The following is a 20,907-nucleotide window of genomic DNA, read 5'->3' as shown; positions in this document are numbered from 1 at the left end:
TGAAAGTTACAGCAGAATCCCAGTATAGGTTTTATTAGCCAGGTATACTAAGTTATAGAGGAAACAGGAAGGTCATGTATAAACACCATGTCTCCTAAGCTTTTACAGTGTTAGATGTTTACATTTAATCTTCTATAGCACTAGTTTGTTTTCCAGTGGTAGCAGTGGTAGCTGCTAAATACACACACATGTTGTTGTCTTCAGCACTCACAGCTCTTCAAAGAAACACACACATTTCTGAGTGAAAGAAAACAAAACACAGCTGGAGAAAGGGCAGTAGAGAAGAAGAAAAGAAGGAAATTTTTTTTGTTTTCCTTAAAAAATAAAAATGATGTTGTTTTCCACTTCCTCACAGAAAACTTCCTTCTACATTAGAAGATATTTTCCAAAGCTCCAGAGATCCTAAAAATCTTAGGGGAAGGATTTGCTGAGTTCTATAGTACGCTATATTCACTCATCATCAAACAGCCACAGCCATAATAAATGTAAGTCTTAAGAATGTAAGAGCTGATCATGCTCCCATTCAGAATTAACCTTACTGAGTAACCTCTCCTATGTCCGTTAAATCAGAATAGGATCAAAATGTTTTAAATAGTCACTATTAAGCTTTTACAAAATCCATCAGCTCTCCCATACTTTGACCAACCTCAAAAATAAAAGTCAGTCTACAGCCATCCTCAATCCGGATAAAGTTTCTTTCAAGAAAATAAACAGAACACAGGTTGACACCAATCCTCTAAAAAAGGTTTATGGATTCTTGAAAATGAAAACTGTAATGATGTGTGTTTAAAGTGAGCACAGTAATGGTACTGCAAGGTACCAAACATTCATTTCCACCACAATCAAGATATTATTTTGAATAAATGGCCTGATGACAATTAACTTTTACTGAGCACCTTTCATTCTGCTGTTGATATTTTGTCTGATATGCAGTGGGAAGAATTCAGAATTTATCTATAAAAATGTGGCAAGAACTAGTGCTTGACACAAACCTGGAAAATGTCCTTCCGTTTGTCTCCCACACCCAACTTTGCCTTCAGATTTCTTCCAGGAACTCAGCAATTCTTAAATCCAAAGCATCCAGAAGTGGGATGAATAAGGTAATTTTACAGAATACTGCCTACACAGGGATGACAAGGAGAACCCAGCATGATAGGATCCTATATTCATATTGATTTGAGCCACAGATACCAACAAAAAATTATACCATTTATAACAAATGGTCAGGGGCAAAACAAACATACTCAGAAATCTCGCTTTGCCTATGTGGTGCCTTTTATCATTTCTCCCAATTCTTTTTGCTTTCCGTTTGTCTTCTGAGGGAATTTTATGCTCTGACTGATCAATTTGAAGTCTGAGCAAGACTCAAAGCAATATGCCCTACGGAGCTCTGAACACAAACTCAATCCTGACTACCTGAAGCGACGCTTCACCTACAGAGCCTCATACAGTAGTTGGCCTCCCCCACTGTCTCCCAACACACAGCTCTGCTTTCCCGCAGACTTGCCTCTACCAAGAGTTTCTGCAGTGCATGCTATTTTAAGAGCAAACCAACCTCTCCTCCAGACATGGCAACTTCAGGATCTCTGACCTTTGATAAAGAATTTGCTGCTCAGCATATTACAAAAAATTTGACAACAGACCTTTTAGTCCTAATGCATTTACTTTTAGAGCACACAGAAGTGTGTTCAATCTGAAAGCTCACATGCAACAGCAAGACATTTAAAAAATGAAAACCCACGTTCCTATGCGGCAGTAGCTATTCAGCTGTAAGTCTTATGAAACACATTTAGAAGCAGGCTGTGTCACAGAAAATCTTTTGAAAGTGTCACTAGAGACTTGTTTCATAGACGTTTAAAGTAACAATTCATTTCTGATCACCAAAAGAATAAGTCAGTTCAGAACTTACCTTAAAACCTCTTTGCAATTTTTTTTTTAAACTCATATGAGGATACAGATGAAAGCCTGATTATATACAGAACCCAGTGTGCATTCTGTCATACATTTCAAATACTGGGAGATTCCTTGTCTCCCTTCTTCACAGGAAGCTATTCAATTCCCTATAAAGCCTTAATTCAGTTTCACTAAAGACTATTTGACAGCAACAAGAAAGGATGTCAACATGAGTTACGTTAAATTTGTCAAAAGTAGGTGCTTGTAGAGATTTCTTCAATTCTGAAAGAGAAATAAAAAGTTCAAGGGGGGCTAACTCAAGGAGGAGAGATGAACATCTTCTGACATCCCATATGACAGACATCTTGGGTAACTTGCCCAAAAAGTGGCAATAGTTATAAAACAATCGTGTTGGTTTTGAAGCCCTGAAGCAGTAGTAAACCTACTACCTTGAATGTCTCATCTCAGTGCATCCGTAAAGATTACATTGTTTGTAGTGTATGTCATCAGGATGGTGACCCCTCCAATCTTCATATTTGTACCATACAATAATGTAGAAAGCAGACAACCCAAGACTATTTTAAAAAAGATGGAGGAAGATCACACAGCATGATACAGCACTACAAGAGTACAGCACCGCAGATCCCCAGGCAGCACAGATTCACATTCACAGCATGACATCCATGCTAGAAAGCCCTTACCACCAGCTTCCCTGCTTAGCTCCAGGCTCACTAGCTCAGACTCAGCAGTGCTGAAGCACAAGCATACCGCTGGCAGGCCTGTTTCTGCAGCATGCAACACTTGGCTCTCCCCAGACGTGCAATGGCCATTTTCTTCCTCACACCTCATTCGTCCATATATTTTCTCCCCAGCCCACCAGTCTTCTGCTTTTTCACGCATATGTGTGCATGTTTCCCCTAATCTCCCCTCATAGACACTTTAGAAGTAGCTCCCAGAGCAGAGAGATCTGCAGGCTACAGGCTGAAAACCGCTGATCTAAAACAGTATGTCTCTTGTGGTTCCTGTCTACCCCTCCCTGACTATTTTAAAATTATGCTATTGTTTGTTTTAATTTTTTCCACTTAGCTTTTTCCTACCACATATTTAACTCCAAATTTTTTTTTTTAATTATGTTAAGGTCCTTCGTCTGGAAACAACTGCCTTAAAGTCACTTTGAAAAACTTTCTGGTGGAATCCAACTCACTCAGCCAGCTGGTTTCTACACTCATGTCAGATCTTCATAAATGGAAAAAATAAAAGCCTGACTTAAAAAAAGACATTATGCGCTAACTGAAAAGTTGCTCTATACAACTTAAATGAAAGAAAATTATTTTTTAGCCAGAGGGGATAGCATCATTATTTAAACCTGAAGTTTGAAATATCTAGCATCCTGAGACGTCACAATGTGTATTTCAAAAGGTCAAAAGTCTGGCTGAACAAAGTGATTTGCACACAGTTGATTCTGCAGGAAATTTCAAAGCTAATGTCCATAAGGACAATTAAGAGTCAATGACAATTTTAATAAAACCAAATGTAGTCCCTGTGACCTTGGAAGGAATGCTTTTCCTTCCCCTTGCCCTTCATGGTACTACTTCTTGATTATCTTCCACATCTGGGAAAGCAATCCTACTCTTTGAGTCTGAAGGAAGAAAGTACATATCGAGGCTGACCCAAAACACTGGCAGCTGCAAGACTAAGACCAAGACCAGCATGAAGGGCTTGGGATAGCTCTCAGGCTGACCGTTCTGCCCCGTACTTGTGGGAAGTATCCGTGAACACCTACCTGCCACCCTTGCCCCCCACACCCCACATAGTTCAGCCAGCTCCCCCTCCCTTCCCCTCTGTCACACACCGACATATTCAGGTGCCCAAAAGCCTTGACCTGCCTCTTCCAGGGAGCACAGACAAGCACGGCCTGTGCTGCCTCTGCAGCAGTTTACCACGTGCTGCCTCAGGCTGGCACGCAAGGAGGGGTTACAAGATGCTGCAAATACCAATAAAAAGCAAATCACATTCAGAAGCTGGATGGCACAAAGTCACCTTGTGAGAGATGGCCTCACCTTCAGGCACAGAGCTGCAATACGGGCTGGAAAAGACCCTGGGAGATCATCCAGTTCAGCCCCTGCTCCAAGCTGGGCCAACTACGATCGGAGTGCTCGGGGCCTTGTCCTACAACTTCCGAGCACCTCTGAGGAGGGGCCTTCGGGACTGGAGCCCTGTGCACATGCCCCAGGGTCTGACTACCCTCATGGTGAAAACACATTTCCCAATATCCCACGTTCCTGGTACCTCTCATCCCAACAGCGCATGTCTCTGAGAGGAGTCTGCCTCCACCTCCTCTAAGGCCTCCATGAGTGAGCTGAGGAAAGCAGTAAGGTCTCCCCTTAGCCTTCTTAAGGCTGAAGAAAGCTGCTCCTCTTGGCCCCTCCTCATATGTAATGAAGAATTAAAGCTAGGACATTCCTCTACTCTCAAGTAAGAGCATAACTTCAGATGCGCTAAGGAAACCAAAGGGTTTGACATCAGGATGCCAGCAACAAGATTATTCTTCCCTTTCATGTATACCGATGCCAGGGGGAGTTAGCAGATGTATCAGCAGGAGATTAGACTGGGACCTGCCTATGAGTATTATACAGATGCTGCGTGCGCTCTGAAGAGGCAACCAAAGGTGACTACGTGGTATTCTAGCCGACCACCTGCCTACTTAAAGCAGGAACCCAGTGATGCCCTCTCTCTGATGCTACTTGCCACCCCAACAACAGTAAGGATGAAGGTGTGAGTATTAAGCCTTTATTGACAAGTGAAGGCCTAGGAGGCCTGAACAATTACATTGCAGGTAGCTCCTTAACTTCAAAATCACACTGTAAAATGCTGTTTCTAACAAAACAGCTGAAAAAAACTTGTTAAAAAAGTTCAGTGGAAAAAACAACACGCTCAATTAATTTTCAGCTTAATTAATTTAACTCAATTTTGCTTCATGCATCTGTTATGAATTACTCTTAAACTACGAAGCTCTCATCCTTCAGAAACACAGAAATCTTTGCATTGGTGCCAACAAGAACCTTTTCTTTGGCCCATGTCCCAGCTCTGGGCAGGTACCCTTCTCTGGCAGGCAGGCAGGCCTGGACCTGCATTTCTCCTACGGCAGAGCCCTGAAATTCACCCACCCCCCTGTTGGAATGGGTAGCTTAATCTCAGCACAGCACCTATCTTGACAAGGTCTCAGCCGACCCACATAGGCTCGGGCTCTCATCAGAATTTGAAGTCTGTGAGTACTGTTAAAGGGTAGCTTGTTCAAATTAAGGTATGCATAGAGATGTGTCTGGAAGAAAAGATTTAAGAATAATGAAGGCCTTTTCTTAACTTAGCTAACACTAAATCCTTCCATGGGAGATTGGATATACCCCTGCAATGACTGCTGGAGGCCTCTGTCCACAGTTCATCAAGAAAATTAGGGACAGGATGATCCCGATCCTTCCCCAGGACAGCCTTCTACATCAATTTTGGGACATATTTGGCTATCCTAGAAGGGTCAAGCTATCCACATAGTTTATACCCCTCTCAAGCCATAGCAGGTCACTCTTAGTGATTACTCCCTGTCCATCTGACCACCTGCAACTGAACAACACTGCACTTCCACGGTTGGTTTCTGAAGGCAGAAGCCAAAAAGCCACCAGAAGAAGAGTTACTACATCCCTCTCCTCCCTTCCCATTTCTCCACACCAAGATGCATACCTCTGCCCCTCGCTCCCCCTTGTGCTGCTTCAAGTGTCTGTGTAGCAAAGTGCATCAGGGGATTAAAATAAAAAGTAACTGATCTAGGTCAAAACAGCAGTGCTTGCACGCATGCAAGGCACATGCTGACAGGATCACCAGGGGTCCACAGCTGTCCTGGTGTTCCCCAGAGCCACCACCAAGGCAACCTCTTACTACAAAGGGAAACAGCTGTCTCTCCTGTCTCTGACAGGCTGTATTTTACTATACAACAACACGTATTTGTCTGTACAGTCGGAATCTTTATAGTATTCCTCAGGAATTACCTAGCGAGACCATCGCTTGGCATTAAGTGATTTATTTTCCATTCATTGAGTCGACTGTCTGCCAAAGGCATCTATAGCGAAAGAAGAATGCTGCTGCTACTGACTGAATCAAAACCACAATATACAATCCATCAGCCAAATGAAGTGCTATGTTTCTGTATCACCACAAGCCTGCATCCGAACAGTAACACAAAGGTGAATGACAAGCTCTGAAACAGACACACTACCCAGAATTATGTAGGCCTGAAGGAATTTATCAGATGTATTTCTAACAGAGCAAAATAAAAGGACAGGATTTTTGACAGTTCTAAGGTGGGAAATACTAATGCAATTGAATGTATAGCAACAGGTTTACTAGACTTTAAAATAAAATAAATAAAAACCCTAAACCCTCACAGAACCCGACAATGCATAACATAGAACTGTAAACAGTCTGAAATTTGTCTCTCCTCAAGGCTACCTCCCTTTCTGAATGAAATAGCTTGCAATGCTCTCGCTAAACTATTATGAGGACTTGGCTCCTGGCAGGGTGCAAAGTGTAAAAGCATACTGTTTCAAGTATTTGCTTTTGAAATCACCCCCTCTCCTACCTACAATTAGAAAATCCTTGTAATTGTGGTGTTGGGAGCTCTTTCTCACTTCCCAGTCCACAAGGTTCGTAACAGCAGGGACAAGTCAGGATCTTAAATATTTTCCTGAACTGGGGTATTAGAATGTGGTTAGGATTTTATAATCAAAACATTTAGAGTGGGTGCAACTTTGATTTTCATCTCATCAACCGTGTTCAGCAATGCAATAAGGCATCTTGCTGATCTCCAGAACAAGCCATGCAGTCTCACAGGTACGACTGTTTTGCACGTCACTGTACCCAACATCCATTTATTGTTACTGGATGTTACAAAAATAAAAATACTAGAAGATAGGCAAATGGCAAGCAGTCAACAGAACAGATCTGGGTCATTACTCAATTATTTTTTTTTTTCTTAGTAGCAAATACCTTACTTTGCATTTTTCTTTTCGACTTATAGATGAATAAGCATTACTTTAAAATTGTATTTTATATTTTACCAACCTCACCCCTTTATCATTAACCTTTTATACAACACTGCAAGCCCAATTGCTTGCTTCATTTCTCAATGCAAAGGAAATCTTCAACCATCCCAGAGACAAACAGAAGATAAAGGGATGCAATAACTGGAGACTTAGTCAACCCAACTCACCTCACCCATCTTCAATGCTGCAATTATTATGTTACTGTCCACAGTAATTGTTGTCTAGAGACTTTACCAAATTTATCACGGTTTTGTCCTCTGTGCTCCTCCTTTACCACTTGCCACTGTCTGGATTAAAGGAGCAGAAGTCTTTAGGGTACAATTGCCTCTGCACTAACCAGCCAGCATGATGGAGGAATAATGTGACCAACACATTTTGCCCCTCACAAACTCCACAGACTGAGCTCATCAATTCCACTTTCCTTGGCTCAAGGCCTGGAAACTTGAGTCTTTCCCAAGTGCCAGGCCTCCCACTGAGGGCAAAATTAACATCAGTCTACAGGTCAGAGCAGTCTGATTTCCTTGTATTTTACAAAACATTGCTTTAAGGATATGAGGTTAATGAAGTTGTCTCGGTAGAGGCACCTGAGACCATTTCGTAGGTATTTTAGTTTGAAAAGGTTGGTTTGGGGTTTTTTTTGTTGGGGTATTTTTTGGTGGGTTTTTTTTTAAAAACAACTCTAATGCGTGTTAAGCAATCTAACAACTGTCCCTCTTTCACTTACCATTGCAACCTCCTCCCTAACCATAGATAAATTCAATATTTAACAGTAGTTTAGAATTAACAAATTCATTTAAATGTTCCTCATGACAAAGGAAACAGTGTGGTCTTATGGATTTGTAAAGATCTCAGCTTCGATTTGCCTCTACATTAAATGCTAAAATTGCCGTTTAAGATAATCAATGGAATTGATAGTACCTTTGAATTTATATGGATGACTAGCATGTCTCATCTGTCTTTTGGGACCCAGTCTTCAAGAGATTAGCAAAAGACCACATTCACACCATCCCTTCCCTTCATGGTATCCATGGACCTTCCAGTTCCTTTGTGCTACATCTTCACCATCCCTCCATTATTATTCATGTGCTTTTACCACCCACTTCCAACTACTTCTTAGTACTTTCTACAAAACTATCCAGCCAATCCTCAGCAATCAAGAGCACTTTCACAATTTAACTAAGCTAAACGAATACCAGTTAGTCTATTTAGTAAAGAAGCTAGCTAGTACTGAAGAGAAAAAAAAACAAAAAAAAAAACGGCTCTATATCCTTTAAACTTTTATAAACCAGAAGAGAATAAACCTGGCATAATCACTTCCAGAAGAAGAGGCATCCTTGATTCAAATTTTTAAAAAGGTAAACAGTGCAAAACTCTGCTTCCACAATGTCATTTCAATTTCTCTTTACTAATTGCTTCAGAAACACAGTTCACATTGGGTAGTCAGGCATAGAAAAATATACACAAAAGTTACAGAGACTGTCTAACTTGTTTGTATCCTGAGCCAAAAAGGGCAGAATGTACACTGTACTTCTGAGTACGAGTTTAAAAGGAAAATGACTGGTTTAATGTTTGCCTGATTTTACAGCAGCTACAACAAAAAACCTGTTAGTTTTCTTCCATTTAAAAAAGTCATTTTCCATGGAAAAACTTAATTCTGTACATAGATCTACTCACCCCTACCTCCAAACTAGCAACACACATTTTTATATGCTTGCCTAACCATGAGAAGTATCTACACCGATTTGAATATGTTATCTAATATTATAGAACAATGTCAAAATATTGTCAATTGAAAATGCCAACTGCAACTTTGATTTCAAGAAAACCAAAACAACCTAAAAATATTTGCACAGAGCAAGGAGGTCACTTCAGTAAGTTAATACCCTCACATTCCGAACTCTGTAAGCTTTTATTAATGCCTTAATAAAAATCAATGCAAGAAGCAAATGAATACTATCAGACCCTCTAAACTGTGCATACAGACTGCCCACATCTTATAAGTTCACTGCTCAAGATCTACTCAATTGCATTAATGTAATATGAACAGAGCAGAAAAAAAAAAAACGCCAAGACATTCTGTCACTTCCACTGCTCCTGCTCACAGGCCTGTAGGTATCAATAAAATGGTGAAGTCAAACAAAGCTCATGCGTACACTTTGAAAAGCCAGCAGCAGTCAGAGGTTTCTAACTGAAAGGAAAGATGTGCACCAGCTCCTTATTGCATCAGCCAGGCAAATGGTGGAGAAAAAAAAAAAAAAAAAAAAGAGACTGACTGTGTAAGGGCTGACCATGGCTGCCCCTCATCCACTTACTGCAGGGTCTGATTGCCATGTTTTGTTCACCACATGCTGGGCCTTCAGTTGAGTCTCCAAGATTCATATTCATCTGAACAGACAGGAGAGACTCAAGGTAGGTTAGAGGTGCAAAGCATATAAGAGGACTGACTTTGTTGGGGAAGAGGTTAAGAAAAAAAAACCTGTATAAATGACAAACTACCACTGCAAACTGAATAATACAATCAGTAGCTGTGGATGGAGAGAAGGAGAAAAAGAGCAAACACTGAAGAAAGTACAGCAGAAAATATGCTGAGAAACAACACAGAAGAAACTATGTGTAATGAAGCAAAAAATGAAAAAGATCTATTAACACCTACTTTTTGACTAAGCTCTCTTTGAGGCAAGGAGTGACTTTTCTTGTATCTCTGGATGGCCCCTGGCACAATGGCAGGCGACTTATCTGCTGGTTTGCAGAGTATACTACAGAAACAGCAAATTGCAGCAAGAGACTGATGCAGCAAGCCAGCCTGTCCAACAGGTTTTAAGAAATACAGTTTGTTCAGGAACTAGACTGAGTAACATAACGCTCCTAGGCCTCTCCAGATAACAACAGCTAAGGGGAGGAGAAATTTTCTTCTATATTGTGGTGAATGAAGTGGTGGTGCTGGGCTGCAACGTGCAGTTTGGAAAAAGGTCAGTCAGATGTGTGTTACTATGATAAGAATCTGTAATAAAAACCAGTTGACCATGTCACACACCAAACCAGAGTACTCACGAGAACAAAACCATTATTATTAACTACAAACAGTACTCTATTTTGGTGGTGGAAATACAGTCTTAAGTTCACCTGAATAGGTATCCTATCACTTAGTCACCTATTTATAATACAAAGGTGAATGACAGACACCGCAAATCATTAGTCTACTGAATAATAAATAAGGACAGAGTCCTGGAGACATCCCCAATATGGAAGTGAAATTAATTAAGTGGCTACTTTGGGAATCTCTGACCTCCTGTATGGAGGTGAAACACTTCACATACCACAGATTTATATACTGAGCATAACTCAAATTAGTTTTAAAACTGTCACGGGAAAAAAAAAAAAAAAAAAAAAAGGTGTTTCTTCTCAGTACATTGCCCCATTCTGCACATAAGCAGGAGCACTGTGATATAATTATTGGTTACTCCAAATCATTACTTTCAGCTTCAAATTGAGAGTCTGAGTAAACATTACAGATTCATTGCCTGGGGACAAGTCCGTATTCTACACACCTATCAAAAACTGGACAGATATCACACTCATACATACACACCTAACTCCAAACCTATGCTGTACTGGCCCATACATAGTCAACTATTCAACATAACAGCTACAAATGTTTTTGGAATACTATTATTTATGTTTATGCCATGGTAAGAAAGATTTTGTAATATACGGTGTGGACCACAGCCAATGTTTTCGCTTTTCTACTCTCAAACACACATTGATGCCCTTGGCACCATTTTTTTGGAAATCTTATTTGGAAACATTACAGGACTGTTAAGGATGTTCCGTATTGAGGCTAATTGAGTATTTTATACTTTACATTACAGGAAAACCCCAAAGAACAAGGGAAAACATAAGCTAAAATCACCAAGTCAAATAAACCAGGAAAGATAATTTAAAAATGAGGAAACCTTACTTGCAGAAGTAAAACCACTGAACTAGTGAGATATAAAAAGGACAAACATTCAAACCTTTATTTAGCCCACAATATGGATGGAAATAAGCTCTTTACACTTTTTTTTTTTTTAAAGCATATCTACAATACTAAGTGTATTTCTAAATGCTACAACTTTAATCTCTCTTAACACTTAGACGGATCTACACTGGATCTATCCATAGTCAGGAGACTTCTAGAAAACCTTCTTTAAAGTTGTACTTTGTTGCAGCTGACTTCTCATTTATTTAAGATAGTTGCTACTACAGTTTTGCACAAAGTCGAGTCAGGGACACTCCAATCATCCTTAGAAATGACAGTCATTTGTCAGCAGAACTTGTTCAAAATAGTTCTGTGCGCACACACACACACACAAACATCAAGATATTTAATACTAAATTATAAAACTTACTTTTGTGCATCTGCAGATCGCTTCCAGCCTCCTTGCAGATCCTGTGAGATATCTTTCCCAATATTATTTAAGATGGCATCATCTTTATTTACAGAATCCTCTTTTATTTTAGCTGTAGAACAGATAGGCTCTTCAATTCTCGGACGCTTTGGCTGTGTCCCCTCCGGAAGGGTATTTGTGTTCTGTAAATCCTTTTCACATCTGTTGGGTTCATTTTGGAAGGTGGGGGGTTTAGATTCTACCAAAGAAGATTTTGTTGCAATATTAAATAAGCTTCCAAGAAAATGAAAAAAACCTTCTCGGGGTTGCTTGTCTTTATCTGCTGTTTTGATTCCAGGAGTCAAACTAGGAAGGCTATTAGCCTTTTTCAGCTCATCCTGGATTTCAGACTTGCTAAGTTCTTCTGTGGAATGGTTCTTCTCTTCATTTTGACAAACCTAAGACAAATACAAGAAGCACATAAAGAAGATACTTCCTGTCATTTTCATACATTCCCAAATTCATTAATTTTAACTTGCTCCTATGCATTGTATTTCTTTCAGGATATCTGTTGTTTAAAGGTTCATTTTAACATCAGTGTCCTGTGCTCTCTTCTTCTCTTTTTGTACTAAAAAAGGTCCCTAGTCTACAAAAAGCCCAAAAGACTACACGGGCTAGAAGATGCACAAAGTAGCTGCTGTGGAAGTAAAGTACAGAAGAACAGATGGCGAACAATTGCTTCAACTTGCAGGAAAAAAAAAAAAAAAAGGAAGAAGCAAGGAACAATTTTTCACACTTCAGACTCTAATCTGCTCAAGAAGCACAGCTTCACAAACAAATCTATACGCACTTGTGAGATGAACAGTCTTCAGCTTGCAAATATACTCAAGAACACCATAGCAAAACACAACATACTGTAACTTTAAACTGAAGGTAACCTGCACTTGTAAAAAACCCAGGAGAATCAAGAACAGAATCTGGATAAAAGGAACTCAACTCACATGCCAGAGATTAATCCTATCCCCTATCTTTAGCGACACCATGTTGCACCCTCTGGCCAGCTTTCCTTCAACTCCACATGCAATTAACTGCACAGCTGTACTTCCAAATCTCTTTGTAGTCTCACACGGCTTCAGAGTCTACAATGCTTGAACTGCACAGTCTTCCATACTGCCAGAGTCCTACACACCACTACCCCTGCACACCCACGACCTTGTGAACTGCTGGCCAGCTCTGACTGTGAGCTGGAATTATTTTCTAACTGAAAATAATTAGTACTAAGGCAGGGCTTCACCTCATTTAAACCACCAGTTCATTTCTTCCTTCCACTCAGCTGAGCATCTGCCTCCAGGGGCAAGACACGCTCTGTTCCTCACCAGTTTATGCCCTTCAGTTTCCTTGGTGTTAGCTTCTCTTGGAGATCCAAGAGCCACTGCCCAAGCCCATGCTACTTCTGCCAAGACCATCTGCCCAAAAACATGATGCATCTTCACTGGTAGGCTTCCCAAACACCACGTTTTCAGCTTCACAATCTGCAAATGTTTTTTTCCTGGACTAAAATTTTCTGGGGAGCACCTCCCCTTCATCCTCACCTTTCATAGCAGGTGCTATATGCTATTGCTGCTGTATTTTTACAGTACAATCCTTGTAATTTCAATCCCTGTTTCAACACAGTTTATTAAAACAGAATAAAGTTACCCCAGGTTTTCTTAGATGAAATCTATTCTGCTCAACAGGAGCAGAAAAGGAGAACATGAACAAAAAAGTCCTATGCAATTTTTAATTGTGTCAACAATACCTTTGGGTAAGAGTAATTGTTTCAAATTGGATAACATCTACCCATCCAATCTCAGCAGAAAGCTACTACTTTCATACATCACTAATCCTATTACAACATGAGGATGTATTTGTTTCAGGTAACCTAAAATAAACAAGTAGGCTTATTTGTCAATAGCCCATCTAGGATCGTATTGATAATGAAAAAGTGTGTTTTAATGAACACAGTTTAATCCTTGGGGAACAGCAATTTCTTAAAAGCTTGCAAGTTATCGTTAGTGATATTGGAGCAGTGGTCTTTAATCTTCAAGAAATATTTTTTCACCTTTTTCATACAAAGAGTAGATACAATTGCTTAATATTAAGTGATCTTATGCATGTATTGAAAATGGAATTATGTGAGGATAGAAACTGAATGGCACTGGTTTGTGCTTGAGAAATCCATACAACCTCTATTTTCTACATACAAGCAAGACAGTTAAACAACCACATTAAACTTATAAGTAAACTTTCAAAAGTGGGCTAAGTCAAACTAGCCTTTCTTCATCCCACCCGTGACAAATCCCACCTGCTTCCCCACATACTGCACTAATCAATAGCTGATGTGTCACAAAGGGATGTAGTCATCCCTGTGCTATTCAGGGATTTACTACTTTACAAGTCAACTCGACCCAAACCCACTCCTGGAAATGAAGACAAACAGTAGTGCAGCTTACAGATGTACTACAGTCCTGGCTGCTATCTTCAGTCCTAGGCAAACTATGCAAGTAACATGCAAAACTGGGATGCATCTCTTGAATAAATAACTTTATCTCATAGAAACTAAGTACTTTGCATAAGGAAACAGAAAACAGAAATAAGGAAAAAATTAGTTTCCAAAATTTGGTAATACATGAATGATGCACCATAGTCAACTTCAAAGTTCTACTGTCATTAGATTGGATATTAGGAAACATTTTTTCACTGAAAGGGTTATTAAACACTGGAATAGGCTGCCCAGGGAGGTGGTGGATTCACCATCCCTGGAGGTGTTTAAAAAAAGGGTAGATGGGGCACTGAGGGACATGGTTTAGAAGTGGCTTTTGTCAGGGTAGGTTAAAGGTTGGACTTGATGATCTTAAAGGTCCCTTCCAACTTCAGCAATTCTATGATTCTATGACTCTACTGTCATAGTTTCTTCCTTCCCTTTGATTAATATCTCAGTATTCTTCAATACCAGTTTTTCATTTAAGTGAGGGAAGGCATTTCTCCCTTGTTCTGTGATTAGTATCATTCACACAAATTTGTCAGATTTAAAAGAGTATCTCGGTGCAGGAAGTGCACATGAATCCTATTATTTTCTCTGCAGATATAACCATTATAGGCTACAAAATTAATATTAATTACTACAATATCTATTAAGTTAACAGCTCAATGCATTAACTATAAAAGAAAATACTACATTCAAAACTTGTCAACAGTTTAGTATTACGGTTTTTTGTTGGTTTGTTGTTGTTGGTTGGTTGGTTTTTGGCTGCCCTTTTTTTTTTTTTTTAAAGTAATTTGTATTCAGGAACTAGTGGGGTTTTTTTCCTATTAGGAACTGAGATTTCAAATATGGCTAAATCTCTACATGTGAAATTCTTCCCCTAGCAGCTCTGAGACAGAACGCTTGTAAAGACTGTGCTGCTTCTTTGTAAGCATAATTCATGCCGTGCATGAAAAGCTGTTTTGTAGTCTCTGTTTCCAGAAACAGTAATCTATTTAGACTTTTCCTTCCTCTTTAATCTTACTTAACTTTTGGTAAATCAAAAGAACAGGAAGTTTTAATATGAAAGGGTCCTTCCATACCTTTAACCTTAAGGTTAATAGTGTGTTCCATAAAAAAAAAAAAATGCCCAGGAGAGCATTTACACTGTGCTTACTTGAAGATATACATGGATATTAAGTCCCAGCACAGAAACTATGCAAATCCTTCTTTCCTCCCTTCAATATAATCAATCCTACTCTCCATATATTATCCCTCCTGCTCCTCTTTGCTATAAAAGACAGCATGAGCTATTGGTGTTTTATCATTTGCCCATAAAAATCTCAATTCAAAGTTTAAGCCACTGTTTAGGCATTACACAAACACAACTGTTCCTGCTACAGATTTTGAAGTTTGTATTTTAAATTAGTGGCATATGCAAATTACAGAGACAAACGCATATGATCTGTAAAGCCAGTAAGCCTTTAACACAGCAGGAGCCTTCCTTCAGGCACAAGCGCCCAATGAACACAGCAGTATGATGGCAATTCCACGAGGCAACATCATGATAACTTTCACTTATTATTTCCCATGCCTTTCTCTGAGCTCATCTCTGACAGAGGCCCCCAGCAAATGCTCAGGAAAAAAAGGCAAGGGCATAGGGTATAATCAAAGTAACCCTTTCCCTGGTATATCCCACCAGTTTTCAACAGTCGGGGCCTTTAGTTGACCTTGACAGAGCAGTTGCATCTGCGCTGCAATTAGGCTTCAGCAGTTTGATATTTGCAACACTGGAAGAATACCAGTGACTCTCATATTAGTTACACCTCATGTCATCAGTTAAAAAAGAAAAATAAAAAATCCTCTTCCAGTGTCACAGCAGTCTGAACAGCTTATCAGGCTAACACTGCAAAGAATAGTTTTTGGATGAAAACCTACCTGCCAGATGCCCTTTGAGATGCTTGCTGATGCAAGCAAAAAAGTTTTCCTGCCACAGTGTTTCTTTCTGCTCCTTTTGTATACGGACTGTCATCAATTTTCCCCTTGCCTCCCCTTTCCCACTCTCCGTGAGCTTTCCTGCTTGTGACATGCTTCATAAAGCTTTAATTAGCTTTTATTCCTTTAGCAACTCATTACTCAAAGTTTCACCAGGCAAGCCCCGGGTAACCTGGTCTGACCTTATAGCTGAGCCTGCTTTAAGCAGGAGGTTGGGCTAAATGACATCCTGGGGTCCCTTCAACCTGAATTATCCTATGGTCCTGTGACCTCACACGCAATGAGGCTGTTGCAGAGGGGAAGCTCAACAGAGCGTGAAACAAGATTATGACTTAAATCAGGTGACTGAAGAGACTGCAGCGATAGCTGAAGCTGTCTCTACTGTGCAGTCAGGTAGTGCAGTCTCACCTTGCTGGAGCAACCGCTGCAGAGAAGTCTGGCAGCCAGGACTCAAAAGACAAGCCCAAGATGTCATGTCTCAAGCGTGATTCTTATCTGAGCTAATTTATTCAATGGTAGACTAGGTATGTTTTGCAGGCTGTAATCCATTCCTGACTGTAGCACAGACATACGCCCAAAGCCTAATTGCACCTACGCAGTCAGGCTCAGGGTTTGCTACCGGTGTGAACAGCCGCCCCAAAGTGCAGCTGCAGTGGTGCAACAGCACCCTGAAAAGGGATTGCTTTGGCAGATTTGCCTTGTACCAGCTGAGAACACCCGCCCTGGTAGCCACTGTCTCTCAGCAGTTCAGTGGCAAAAGTTCAAATTGCCAGAGGTTCTCATTCGGCAGGGGTTACGTCCATCTGCCAAGAATACAATCTCTTTTATTGCCCTAACAAGTGAATGAAATGAAAACATTAACAGCATTAAAACACAGATCTGATCTCCATGAATAAAGAAATTAGCTTCCAGCCACAACAGCCAGACATTTCAGATTGCACCCCCTCATGAACAAATGCTCATTACGAAGCAGAAACTCCAGCCAGCCACATGGAGACCTCTCACAGACTGTCTGTCCTGCTGCACTGGCAGCTGCTGATGGAGGACATTCTGCATATTGCACAGATACGCTTGTGCACTTTAACCACCCCATCTCCCTGCAGTTGTGAGAGAAGACGGCCAGACATCAGGATTTTAGAATTATCGCTGATTCAACCCAGGGACCTTCAAGACGCCATTTGACCCCAACATCTCAATTTACTCATCAAAGAAATGGTCATAGCACTACTCCAGAATTTGTTTGCTAACATGTAGAAATAGTTTAAGAGTTGCAGATTAAAGTGTTGGGTGCTCTAATACTGGAAAATTAAACACGTTCCTAGCCTTAACTTTGACCTTTCACCATAGCTAAAATGGCTACATTTCATTTAACAATTATGAGCATCTCATTCAATTTGAACAGTAATATGCTAAACAAAATCCACAGTGAAATAGCTTGAGTTGCTGCCAGACTAGTACATCCCCACAATGAGTAACTACTGCATGTTTTTCAGCAGACTCGTTTGCAATGAGGAGGACACACTGAGGTACAATAAATCCACACATGAAATAAGCTTTAGTTTTTTCAACTACTGTGAGGAAAAGAAGTTACGTACTCTCAAGCAATGGGAGGCAATACATACAGAAACCTAATGAAAAAGAACCAGACATAGCAAGACATAGATTAGGAACAAGACCTAAGAAAACTGGCATAGTATTAAGAAAAAAATCAAGAAAAGGTACTATCAGACAGTAAAATACACAATAAGCTGAGAACTCCTAAAAGTCCACTGTTGATAGCGTTCACGAGAAAAATGGATTTAAAAAACATGCAGTCAAAGTGGGGTTTCCTTATTTATGCCAGTAATTAGAATGGTGATGGAGATGATGCAAAGGAGTTCCACCATTGTCAAAAACTATTTAGTCTTAACTAAGTAACACCTTTTAAATACTTGTAAAAAGCAAAAAAACCCAAAAGATTAACAAAGACAGCCTCAGGGTTTTGTGGGGATTTAAGTTAAAGGTGAGTTCTGTATCTCTACAAATAACTGATGCTTTGAACCTTTGAATATTTTGGCTTTTTTATACCGCAAAGTTTTCCTTCCACATCTTCCTTTCTCTGCTTGTTTTGACATGAAAAAATCAGGTCATGACAACCCTGGAAGAAAAGAGTAACTAATTAAATCATGGCATCTTCACAATCACGAGTAAAAGTTAAACAACAGGAAGGGACTTTTAGTTAAACTGTATCGGTTTTGCATTTTTAAAAATAAACCTATTTAAATTAAATGACTATTTAAAATTTGGAAAGACAACTGCCTCTGTTGAAAGTTCAGCACTGGGGCTTTAAAAATTTGTTTATACATTTGAATTCTTGAAACACCAAGGAGTCCTTAATGCAGATTTAATTTGTTAGATGAGGAAAGAGAAGAGGAAACATTCTCTGAAACTCTAGTGTTCTCCTAAAATCTGAGGAAGTATCCAGACTCACCTTCCCTGACAAGAGAACAAAAACCAAGGTGGTAAGGGTGAACACTTCAAATGAAAAGGTAGAGAAAAAGGAGGTACAATTAGAAATAAAGTTTCTGCCGGGTCACCTTTACAGGGAATGGTAAACTCAGTCAAAGCCCCCAGAATGACAAAGTGAACGTTATAATTTTAAAAAATTCTGTTTACACCACTTGCAAAGTTACATCAAAATTTCTCCTGTCTGAATTTTGTGCCGAAATTATTGTAAAGCTCTGATTAAAGATTAAGAATTGTTACTCACTTCTCAGTACGTAACTATCGCCTTACTACTACAAGGTCTAGTATAGAGACAGAGAGAACAGAATTAAATTGTCTGACTTATTCTGTTCTGTCCTCTAAATCTCCCAGTATTACACTTCCATTGCCTTTTAGCGTAAATGTTTTCATAAATGTGAAATGATTTTTATTCTCTTATACTTGACAATTCCCCGAGTTTGAAAATAAAATAAAAAAAGGTGAAATTCACTTTTTCAATGCAGAAGGTGTACACAAGCAGGCAGTGCACTGGGAATGGGGTGAGACAGTGCAATTTCCACCCATACTCATATTCTGTTGGCAGGCTATAGCATCTGGCACCACACTTCTGCTTCTCACTTGTTTCCTCGGTAGTTTTCTGTGCCAAAATGAGCAAGGTTTAAGACCCCCCCCCCCTTTTTTTTTTCCACCCATCCTGAAACAAAGTTCCCTGCTCAAGATCCCTTCTTTGAAGAAGTGAAGTAGTAGAGAGGGAAGCATATTTCACGATTATCCTTTCTAAAAATCGGTATGGCAAAGGAATTTACCAGGACTTTAGATAGGATGATCTTGAAATGTCTTCATGAACACATACAGCTGTTAACATCATTAATCTAACAAAGCGTCCTGGGAAACCAGAAGGTACTCTGTACTTGTCTATAAAATTCCATTTCAACAAAAGTCTACATCATTGCCAAAGAGAAAGAGGTCTGCTTTCAGGTTCCACAAGAGAAATCTTGATTATGCAAACTGCAAAAAACATTTTGGTTTTGTCTTGCATTTGTTGTTGTGGGCAGCAACAGCAACAGTTTTTCTAAGTACCTCTCAGGTTTTTAAGAAATTCATGGTTGGCAGTAATAGTCCACCTCTCTCAACTCCCAAAAGACCAAGAATCCCTCTCTGATTTCTAATTACTAGGTCTAAGACACAGGTATTCAACAGGCATTCACTCACAGGCTGAGTAGACATTACTTAGATAACATACGTATGAAAAAAAGACAATATAAAATAAAACCATGACAATCTTATAAAAAACACATGCTATATGGAAAAGTATGTAGTTAACTGGGCTTAATTTTGATTTCTAACTTTTTGTAGAACTTGGAAAAACTAATTATAAAGTCAGAATTATGGACATTCAGTAAGAACAGCTACGTATACTCTGCAAGTTCGTGCAACTTTTTGTAAAGCTTATGTGAATTCACACATCAGATGGAAATGATGTGACAGAGAATTACAGAACAAATTAGGCTGAAGGAATGTGGCTAAGGAGGTCACATAATCTAAGCTCCTGGTCAAAGCAGCTCCAGTTAGAGCAGGGCTTCATCCAGCTGCTTTTTGAGTATTTCCCAGGATAAAGATTCTGCAACTTCCTTGGGCAACCTGTTCCAGTATCTGACCACCCTTACGTTAAAGGGGGGAAAAAAGAAGAAAAAAAAAAAAAAAAAGAAGAAAAAATTCTTATAGGTGACTGGAATTTCCCATGTTCCAACTTGCACCTGTTGCCTTTTGTCCTATTTATTGCACTCCAAAAAGAATCTGGCTCCATCTTATCACATAATTGCAGTCCTTGCCATCAAATTTTAATACTATGTCTACCGCTTAAATACAGCCATCTTTATGTTACCTTGAAATGAAATTCATGTGAGAAAGCAGGTCTACAGAATAATCTCTTCTCCATGTTCACAGTATACAGGAGTACTTTTCAGAGGACAATTAGCACCAGGTTTAATTTGTAGCAAGAAAGATTTAGATAGGATGTTAAGAAAATTACTTCCTAATTACAAGGTTTATAAAATTGGTAGAACAGTTGTCTGGTGAAGTTGCAGAGATCTTAGAGATCTCCATCCCTGGAGGTCTTTGAGAACAAGTTAGACAAACTTCTACCAGGTATGACACAGATACAGAGATCTCACCTTGGGGCAGAGGAGTGGACTAGATAATCTTTGCAGTACTTTCTGCCCTTGTGTTTTCTATGAAGACTGAGACACCTCTGGTTAATCCAGGCAACTAGCACCCAGGCTTGAGCCTGTGGGCCAAATTATAAAGTATTTAAAGCTACTGAAATACTGAGGTCTAAATTATACATTTGGTATATTGTATTTGTACCTACTTTTTGAAACTTTTGCATTTGCCTGACAGAGCTCACATGCTTAAGAATTCCTTCCTAATCAGTTATGGGAAAATGGAGTTCAAGATCCTTAGGGCAGCGAGGAAGGTGCTCAGCAAGCTCACTACCCTGGACTTCAGGAGAGCAGATATTGGCCTCTTCAGGGATCTTCTTGGTAGAGTACCATGGCATAAAGCCCTGGAG

The 20,907-nt window shown here is 39.6% G+C and overlaps 1 protein-coding gene across 1 annotated transcript in view; it reads right to left on the bottom strand.

The window, feature by feature from the left end:
* Window positions 1-20,907, bottom strand: part of CRYBG3 (crystallin beta-gamma domain containing 3) — a 95,414-nt gene that overhangs the window by 53,511 nt on the left and 20,996 nt on the right. The window contains exon 3 of the mRNA XM_074597959.1: window positions 11,375-11,811. Within this exon, the coding sequence (XP_074454060.1) occupies window positions 11,375-11,811 (437 nt within the window). The remainder of the gene's footprint in view (window positions 1-11,374; window positions 11,812-20,907) is intronic.

The sequence above is a fragment of the Larus michahellis genome, chromosome 1, assembly GCF_964199755.1.
Source record: "Larus michahellis chromosome 1, bLarMic1.1, whole genome shotgun sequence".
Lineage (NCBI taxonomy): Eukaryota > Metazoa > Chordata > Aves > Charadriiformes > Laridae > Larus > Larus michahellis.
This window is presented reverse-complemented; position numbering and strand designations above follow the sequence as displayed.